This window comes from Gastrolobium bilobum, unplaced genomic scaffold (genome assembly GCF_033153095.1).
Source record: "Gastrolobium bilobum isolate Gb01-03AN ecotype WA unplaced genomic scaffold, APGP_CSIRO_Gbil_v1 utg131450, whole genome shotgun sequence".
In the NCBI taxonomy this organism is placed as follows: domain Eukaryota; kingdom Viridiplantae; phylum Streptophyta; class Magnoliopsida; order Fabales; family Fabaceae; genus Gastrolobium; species Gastrolobium bilobum.
In genome coordinates, this window is record NW_026899647.1 from 18,579 (window position 1) to 28,997 (window position 10,419).

The 10,419-nt window shown below is 34.7% G+C and overlaps 1 protein-coding gene across 1 annotated transcript; it reads right to left on the minus strand.

Moving 5' to 3' along the window:
* Nucleotides 1-1,301: 1,301 nt before the first annotated feature.
* LOC133292190 (receptor-like protein 6) lies at nt 1,302-4,637 on the minus strand. Its single transcript, XM_061490567.1, has one exon. The coding sequence runs from the start codon at nt 4,635-4,637 to the stop codon at nt 1,302-1,304; it is 3,336 nt and encodes a 1,111-aa protein (XP_061346551.1).
* Between the last annotated feature and the right edge of the window lie 5,782 nt (nt 4,638-10,419).

A 10,419-nucleotide genomic window follows, 5' to 3' on the forward strand; every position in this document is an offset into this window, starting at 1 on the left:
TTAGGTACTTTGCCTTATTTTTATTGGTTAACCCCTTATCTGAGGCTACCGGTAGAATCCATAACTCATGCCTCCAGGCTACTTATGTGGCATTAGATATGAATGCTATATTGCTATGTCCGTACCTTTTGGGTCATGGAGTTCTTCAAGCAAATACCATGTGCTACTGCTCCCTTGTGGAATTGTAGCTTATTCCTACTTCTGGTTTCCAATTACAAAACAAGCTCAAGTGTGTACTACATTCTGTATTTCAATTTATAATAATCCCCCCCACGGTGTGCATGGTGATAAAAGTGATATGAAACAGTATTTCTTTTATTGGGTTGGCTATATTACAAATAGACATGTCCATAACAATAATTAAGAGTTGGCTGGAAATTCTAAAATATTCTTCATGATCATGTTCATATACATTACACCCTCTTGTGCAAACAGAATTTTGCACTTTACATTGCAATCACAGATTTTTAAAGTGCTCTGTTTTATACACTAAATCAATCTCACTAATTTTTTTTTTTGTTTGACACATTTATAGAATTACAAGATGGATCATTCGAGTTCTGCCTCTGCCAGTGCCAATAATAGTGCCACTGCTGCTACACTCTTGAGATGTTCTATTATTTTTTTCTTAATATTTATGTTATGAAATGTGAATATTTGATTAGTATATGAGTTATTATGAGTTTCTATATGTATTAAACGTAAATTATATTATATATATTAAAAATATTATTTAATATCAAAACGTGTCCCAACGTGTCCAAATATGACATTTTTTAGAATTAACGTGTCGGCGTGTCGTGTCGTGTCCCGTGTTCGTGTCCGTGCATCATAGCCGTGGAGAAGGTGAGATGCGTATTCTGAAGGGACTATTGATCTTGTCCTAGAGGACAATTGTTTTTCTGGGCAAGTGTTCTTTCTTTTGAGCTATTAGCCCTCTTTATTTAAAAAGAAAATGAAACAAAAAAAAAAAACTTTTCAAAACCGTATACAAACCTGCACTGAATTATATTAGAATACCTTGCATAGGATGCATGCCATGTATAGTGAACTAATGACAGATGCAAATGCACGCAGCTTTTTTATTTTTAATTTTCTTTGTTTACAATAGCACATGCATATATCTGCTCATAAACTCAACACTTAACATGAAAAACCAAGATGATAAATTATAAAGCTAGTTGTAGCAATGCACGCTCTAGTCTCTAGGTATAGGACAAAGTCCTTATTTTCTACAAACAAAAACAGAAAAATAAGAAGAAAATGCAAAACCCAAATGAGAAAGAAAACCGCAAGATCAACTAGGCCATCCACCTTAGAGTTCTGTACCTTTTCCCTCTATGTTCTTCATAAACATAATCAAGCTTAGGTACAACCTTGTAAAGCAAGTCATCCACATGCTTCCAATAAAAAAGCCTCCATCTCTTTAAGAAAATCAGGGGAAAGATGATCATTCCAATGCCAAAAATGATTCCCAACTCAACACTTAAGAAATTCCAATCAACTGAACTATGATTTTCATGTGTTGGTGTGGGAGGTGAAGGCCCATTCACTACATTTACATCATGGTTGCAACCTTTTATTGGAGTTCCACATAATCCTTCATTGCCTTCAAAGCAACTTGCATCAAATGTTCCCATTTGAGCACTTGTTGGGATTTTCCCCACCAAATGGTTAAAAGAGAGATTCAAGTATGCAAGAAAAGTTAAACTTGCAAGCTCAGTGGGGATTTCTCCACTCAAATTGTTATTCGAAAGGTCCAAGGATTCAAGATGCTTCAAGTTTCCAAAAGATGATGGGATATGGCTTGAGAAAGCATTATGTGACAAGTTAAGAACATTCAGTGCTCTCAAATTCGCAAGATCCTCTGGTATTGGACCTTCAAAATGGTTGAATGAGAGATCCAAGGAAGTGAAGATAGTGGGAATTTGTATGAACTTCATCTGCAAACCTTTGTTCACAACTATAACTGAATCCAAGTAGCGACCAGCAAATTCATTAGCAGTGATATAGTAACTGAATATGTGGTCAGCCACATTATAAGGTTCAGATGCTAATAATTTCCCTAATCTTTTCACAAGATCTATGTTGATAAACAAGAACAAGTTACTGAAACGCAAATGATTATCAAACATGTCAAAAAATAATGCCCCATATTTTTCATGGGATTCATCTCCATCACCCATCATTTTTTTCCAGCTTGTCAAGAGTGATCCAGGTAGTGTACCTGTTAAATTATTGGAGGCTAGATCAACAATATGAAGCATCTCCCAATTACCAGAGCTATGTCCACATGCAATGGGACCATGGAGTCCGTTTGACCTTAAAATCAACACTCTCAAGGTAGAAATGTTCCCCAAGAAGCATGGAAATCTATCACTAAACAGATTGTTTCCAAGGTTCAAGACTTGTAGCCTCTGGCAGTTGGCTAGAGATTTTGGGATGACACCACCCAAGAGATTTTCATTGAGGTCAAGGAACCTTAAATTACATGAACTTGAAATTATATCAGAAATATAACCAGTGAGTTTGTTTCGAGCAAGATTTAGTACCCTGAGTGTACTATTCATTCTTGTCAAACACTTGGGAATGGAGCCACTGAAGCTATTGTGGGAAAGATCAAGCAATCGGAGAGTTGAAAATTTACAAAAGGATTCATGGATATTCCCTTGTAAGCTATTATTTGAAAGGGAGAAGAAAGATAAGAAAGGGAGATACTTATCCATGTTGGGTGGGGTAATGTTGAACCTATTGCTTGAGAAGTCCAAATGGACAATATATTTTGTGAAAATAGGAGTTGATCCTTGAAGTTGATTGGAATGAAGATCAAGGATAAATAGATTAGAATTAAGATCTTCCAAGGGTCCTTCCAAATTTGTGAGAAAATTGTTGGAAAGATTCAGATAAACCAGAGAGTCAAATCTCCAGATCCAGTTGGGTATTGTTCCATGAATCTGGTTATTGGACAGGTCTAGAGAATTTAGTTGGGATTGGTTTCTCAAGAAACCTGGGAATTCCCCCAGCTTGCAATAAGCCAACAACAGATTTTTAATAGTGGGAAAGGGTGAAAGGCCATGATCATCATTGAAAGTTATATCAACTGACAAGTGGTTGTTTGAGAGGCCAAATGTATGTAAATTTTGCAGCCTCCGAATCACATCAAGACTTATAGTGCCATTGAATTCATTTGCTGAAAGTTGGAGGAAACGAATTCCTTTAAGTTGAAAGACAGACACAGGAATAGGTCCTTGTAACTCATTGCTGCTCAAATCAACCAACTGTAATTTGGAGGAAGAAGCATTTGGGAATTCATCCAATAGACCATCAAATTGATTATGAGACAGGGTAAGTTCTTGCAAAGATGGAAGTGCAAAAAGAGATGGAGGAACTTTCCCATTGAGGGAGTTATTACCTAAATCAATAGTGAGGAGATTTACAAGTCCCTCCAAATGGGAAGATGGAATGGCTCCTGTCAAATTATTTTGCAAGAGAGACAGATATCTAAGATTCTTAGACATCTGGAAAGATGGAAGTGGACCAGTAAACATATTGAATGATAAGTCCAAATGAACAAGTTGGGTGAGTTCTGACATGGAAATAGGGAGTGTTCCATTGAATTGGCAGTTAGATAGATCCAATCTTGACAACTGCTGCAGATTGGAAATAGCACCTGGTAATATCCCATTGAAAATTGTATTACTAAAGTTCATGGTTTGAAGAGATACACCTTGTAGGAAGTTTGGCAAGAAACCATGAAGATCCTGATTATCTGAAATGTCTAGGAAATTCAGTGTTTGTATTTGGAAGATATCCTTTGGAAAACAACCACTCAACCTGCAACTTTTGAGCTCCATGACCTTTAAATTGGAGAAGTTTGCAAAGAATTCTGGCACTGGGCTTGAGATATCATTCAGGTTCAGTCGAATGATTGAGAGAGCCTTGATAGTTGCTAGTGAAGAATCAATTGGTCCAGAGAGATTACAGGATGACATGCTCAAAACTTGTAGTTTTTGCAATGAAGATAAGGCATGGCACCACTCCTTCCCAGCAGCAGATACCCTTACACCATCCAGATACAGTTCTGTGATTTCAGTAAGGTTTTGCATAAGCACTCCTATATTTGGCTTCTCAAGTTTTAGAATATGCATTGAGGTAAATGATGTAGACAAATCAAGAGTGAACAGCTTTGTCAGGTGAGAGATCTCAGTTGGAATTTGACCCTCAAAGCCAGCATTTGACAAGTTCAAATACCTTAAATTCTTCAGCAAGCCAAACTTGGAAGGAATCATAGAATGGAAGTCATTGTAAGCCAAATTCAAATTCTGCAAATATTGAAGGTTGAAGAGACTTGAATTGTCTAGGCCTCCTCCGGAAATAAATTCCTGAGTCAAGTCAAGACCAATTACATGTCCCTTGTTGGTGCATGATACTCCATTCCATTGACAACAATCACCACTTTGATTCCAATGAACCAGTTTTGTAGATTTGGCAGGGTTGAATACAAGGTTGTCCTTCAAATGTAGCAACAAGAATTGCTGGTGAACAAGACAGTGGCTGGATGCTACATTGATATTGATACTCAAGTTTATCAAGCAAAAGGATATAAAGAAAGGCAACAATACTACATGAAATCTCATTGCAGATGATTTTTAGAGGCACCTCTATGGGTTAAAGGGTTAAAATGGGGTAGCTTAGAAGTAAAAACACATTCCTCTTATTTATAGTGTGGGCTAGGTCATCATCTATGACTGTTACTCATGAGTTAGTTATTTCCTTACATTGCAACCGTGTCAATCTTAATTTGAATTTCTTACCTGCATAATTCATGATGGAGATACCACATAAGAATGCCACTCACCCTTTCTTTACTAAGTAAACAACGAGTATTAGATTTTGCTTAAAAATTAGAAATATATTCACTGCAGTGTTGCACAATAAGAGATTAAAAATTAGTACTAAGGTTAGAGTTAAAAATATTTCAAGTTAAAGCTGATTATATTCCTTGGACAAGTATTTTGGGATCATTGCTAAAAAATTTCTGCTTTAAGGAATTTAGTTTCATAAATATGGGTAGAGATACCCTAAAAATAAAATAAAAATAAAAATATGGTTATTATATTAACAATGGGGTAGGATATTATAACAACCAGTTATACCAATATTACTATCAATAAATTTCACCGTTAGATCGATTATGTTGATCCAACGGTTATATTTATTTCCATCTTTTTATGGTTATGATTCCTCATATTTAATGTGAAAGTATTAAATATGACAAATCATAACTATACAAAGGTGGAAATAAATACAAATATGAAATATGGAGAATCATAACCATACAAAGATGAAAATAAATATAACCGTTGGATAAACATAATCGATTTAATGGTGAAATTAATTGATATAACATTGATAGTAACCTTAATTAATTGGTTGTTACAATATCCTACCCATTAATAATTTAACTCATTAGTTACAAACTCTTTTTTGTTGATCAACAATGGTGTAGGGTTTTCATATGCACGCAACATAGAGATTAAGAGCCCGTTTGAATGGACTTTTTTTATTCAAAAGCTACTTTTTTTAAGGAAAAAAAGTCCTTTTCGAAAAAAGTCTGTTTGGATGCCTGCTTTTTAAAAATCTAAATAACTATAACTTTTATAGAAAGTACTTTTAAAATAAGGAAGTGATAAAAAAGACTTTATTAAAAAGTCCATACAAACGCAGCCTAAATCCTAACGCAATCAGTTAATACTGATTTAGCTAATAGTTCAAGAATTGTTTTTATATAGAAGCTAGTTATGAAATAATTATTATAGGAATTGGTAGACATGGAATTTTAGCTTCATCCTGAACAACTACAAAAATATTACGCGTTCTACTTCGGTCGTTTACATGAAATTAGAAGGGATAGTATTTAAAATGAATGCAATTAGATTATTCTATTTTATTTTTTTTGGTACAATGATTATTCTATTTTTTATTCCAATAAAAGTTGATCAGTTTGCGTACTATGGTAAACCACCCGGGCCCCCCTTCAGTAATTTTTTCTTAAAATACTCAAGTTATTTGAATAACATCATTTCATATGGAACAATAACTTCTTCGATGGGGAAGAGATTTTTTCTTTCTTCTTTACCCGTTTTAGACGTTTGTCCATTCATTGACAAGACCTAAGGCTTTTCACCTATCAAATGGTGATCAAACATAAATAGTTACCGTTCCATAATTAAAGGAGAAAAATACAATAATAATAAGTGACTATATGGAATAATATCTTCGTCAATGGTGGAAGAGATTTTTTCCTTCTTTCTTTTCCCCCCCTGTTTTATACGTTTGTCCTTTTATTGTTTAATTACCTAACATTCATTGACAAGACTTACTTTTCACCATTCACATGTTAATCAAACTTAAATAGTTACCATTCCATAATTAATGGGGAAAGATACAATAATAACAATAAGTGATTATGTGGAACAATAAGAGATTTTTTCTTTCTTTCTTTTTTTCCCGTTTTAGTCGTTTGTCCTTTTATTTTTTTAAAGATATTTCAATCGGTTTATCACTTCGCGACTAGTCCAATTCGGGACGGATCCCGAGATTAAGACTTTAAACCCCTTCCAAAGACAGTATTGGAGAGGATTGAATACATGCTCTCACACCTATCTGCTCAGTTCCCTGACGCCAACTGATCTACCATCGTTTGGTTGCGTTTGTCATTTTATAGTTTTATTACCTTATGTTCTTTGACAAGACTTAAGACTTTTAACCCTTCAAATTAGGGGTGTTAACAGACCGAGCCGAGCCGAGCCGAGCTTTGATCTTAAAATATTAAGCCTGTGTTTAAGTGTGTCGGTCTTACCAAGCCTATTAGCTGTTACGAATATAATTATCGGCCGGTGGCCTACTTTATTTACAAAAAGTAAAAGCCTGATTTAGCCTGTTAGAAAAGAATAAGACAACAAAAATTTATCCAAACAGAATATACAATCAACAACACTAGTAATTCCATAAATATTCATAAATTCAATGTATATCCAAACAACATAATATAGAACAAAATCATTCAAAAAGTTTGTTTAACTAATAAAATAGGGGTGAATTGGATTGAGAGGAGAGAGAGGGTTATTATAAATAGTATAAAAATATAAATAAAAGTAAAAATTAATATACTAGGCCAGCCTGAGGGCTCCAAAGCCGAGCTTTTAAATTAGAGCCTGAGGCCTTTTTACTAAATGAGCTTTTATACAAGTCCAAGCCTGGTTCCAACAACCAATATTAGGCATGTAAGCTCAGGCCTTCACGAGCAGAGCCAAAGGCCCCTGAAAGGCTCCTGACTCGTTTATCACCCCTACTTCAAATGATAATCAAACTTAAATAGTTACCATTCCATAATTAATGGTGAAATATACAATAATTGTTGGAAATATTTACGTGTGAGTAGTGGTGTGAAGTCCTATATTGGCTAGATATAGACCAAGTGAGGACTATATAAGTGCAATAGACTCATAATTCTATAGTCTTAAGGTTTTGAGTTGAGATATGATGTCAGTTTACTTATTGTGGTTTGTCCTTTGGCCTATTGGTGGAAGAATCCTTTGCAAAGGGTTTTGGGCTCCCTTTTACCATTCTTAACAATAATAATAAGTGACTATGTGGAATAATATCTTCTTCGTCAATGGCGGAAGAGATTTTTTTCCTTCTTTCTTTTTTCCCCTTGTTTTAGACGTTTGTCCTTTTATTGTTTAATTACCTAACATTCATTGACAAGACTTTAGACTTTTCACCATTCACATGGTAATCAAACTTAAATAGTTACCATTCCATAATTAATGGGGAAAGATACAATAATAATAAGTGACTATGTGGAACAATAACTTCTTCGTTCGTGGAAGAGATTTTTTCTTTCTTTCTTTTTTCCCCGTTTTAGTCGTTTGTCCTTTTATTTTTTTAAAGAAATTCCAATCGGTTCATCGCTACGCGACTAGTCCAATTCGGGGGCGGGTCCCAGGATTAAGACTTTAAACCCCTTCCAAAGACAATATTGAAGAGGATTGAATACGTGCTCTCACACTCACCTGCTCAGTTCTCTAGCACTAACTGAGCTACCATCGTTCGATTGCGTTTGTCTTTTTATAGTTTAATTACCTTATGTTCTTTGACAAGACTTAAGACTTTTAACCCTTCAAATGATAACCAAACTTAAATAGTTACCATTCCATAATTAATGGTGAAATATACAATAATTGTTGGAAATATTTATGTGTGAGTAGTGGTGTGAAGTTTCATATTAGCTAGATATAGACCAAGTGAGGACTATATAAGTGCAATAGACTCATAGTTCTATAGTCTTAAGATTTTGAGTTGAGATATGATGTCAGTTTACTTATTGCGGTTTGTCCTTTGGCCTATTGGTGGAAGAATCCTTTACAAAGGGTTTTGGGCTCCCCGTACCATTCTTAACAATAATAATAAGTGACTATGTGGAATAATATCTTCTTCGTCAATGGTGGAAGAGATTTTTTTCTTTTTTCTTTTTTCTTTTCTTCCCTGTTTTAGACGTTTGTCCTTTTGTTGTTTAATTACGTAACATTCATTGACAAGACTTGAGACTTTTCACCATTCACATGGTAATCAAACTTAAATAGTTACCATTCCATAATTAATGGTGAAAGACACAATAATAATAAGTGACTATGTGGAACAATTACTTCTTCGTCAACGATGGAAGAGAATTTTTCTTTTTTTCTTTTTTGCCGTTTTAGTTGTTTGTCCTTTTATGTTTGATTACCTAACATTCATTGAAAGACTTAAGAATTTTCACCCTTCAAATGATAATCAAACTTGAATAGTTACCATTCCATAATTAATGGTGAAAGATACAATAATAATAAGTGAGGGTTAAGTTAATCTCATGTAGCATAAGATAGAGAATTTTTCCTACTGACCCTTCGATATCCGTGCTTGTCTTTTTCCTTTTTTCTTTTTTCTTTTAAATCAATGGGGCCCACATATGTTGAGTCTATGACATAAGATACCTATCACCTACAACATAAGAATAATAATTCCCAATAAGTGAATATGTGGATTAATAACTTCTTCGTTAGCGGTGGAAGAGATTTTTTCTTTCTTTCTTTTTTCCATATTTTAGTCGTTTGTCCTTTTATAGTTTAATTACCCAACATTCATCGATATCCCACTATATATCTCCTTGACTGATGAAGCTCAACATTACCAACATTACCCAACGTTCATCGATATCCCACTATGGCCATGAATGATTTCTCGATAAGATCCATTAGGAGAAGTAACTGTAACATTTTTATTTTTGATGACAGCCCTTGAACCATGTACTATCACAACATTTGAAATCTTATTAAAAAATAAAATAAAATCTCACTTAATGTATGGAGCGACCTCTTAACAATTGTTTAGATGTATCACTCCGCTACTTGGTTATCTCTTCCTTCAAAAATTGACTTCCTTTGTCTTCCCATGACTCGGCCTACATAATTAAATATTGATATCTGACCACTCGTATTATCACCATCATCATTTCGAAGGACTCCTCTCCATCTTGATATGTATTCAGGGGGATATTAGTATGATGCAAATTTACTTGTCTCTTCGATGAGATACACTTCAGTGATAGAGCATTCAACAAGCCTCTGATTCAAAATCTTGTCCTTCAATGTGCATAAAAACCTACAAGCATAAGATATAGAACTTATAAACTGTAGCTTTATGTGGCTCAATTAACTGTATGAAGAAGAACCTTACCTCGAACAGATACATCGATCTATATTGTTGCAAACCTCTAACCCTTGCTTCATAGGCCAAGTGAACAGGAAAATATTACATTGAGTCAAAAAAAGTAGGAGGAAATACCATCTCCAACTTGCATAGCACTATTGTCATGCTCGCCTCTAGATGTCGTAACCTTTCAACATTAAGCTGAGAAGCACAAATGTCTCTAAAGAACATTGACAATTCAGTCAAGATACTCCATACATGCTTCGACAATGCTTTGAAGGCCCACAACAACAATCTCTGAAAGAAAACATGACAATCATGACTCTTCATCCTGAATAACTTTGTCTCGTTCATGTCAACACATCCCGGCAACTTCGATGCATAACCATATGGGAGTTTAAGTCTTTAACCCAGCGCAACAATTCTAATTTCTGGTCCTTGTTCAATGTATATGACGCTCTAGGTTTGAAAATAGCTGTTGTGTCTAGTCTTGCGTTTAGATTGTCCTTCAACTTTCCTTTAGTGTCCATCACAGTATACATAATATTAGATTGTCCTTCAACTTTCCTTAGGGTTATGTCTTAGGGTTAGGGTAATGTGTTATATTTTAGGGTTAGTGTTAGAGGTTAGGGTTATGTCTTTAGGTTAGGGTAATGTGTTTGGGTT

Coding starts and splice junctions, on each gene's coding strand:
- LOC133292190 (XM_061490567.1), bottom strand. CDS start 4,637: ATGAGATTTCATGTAGTATTGTTGCCTTTCTTTATATCCTTTTGCTTG.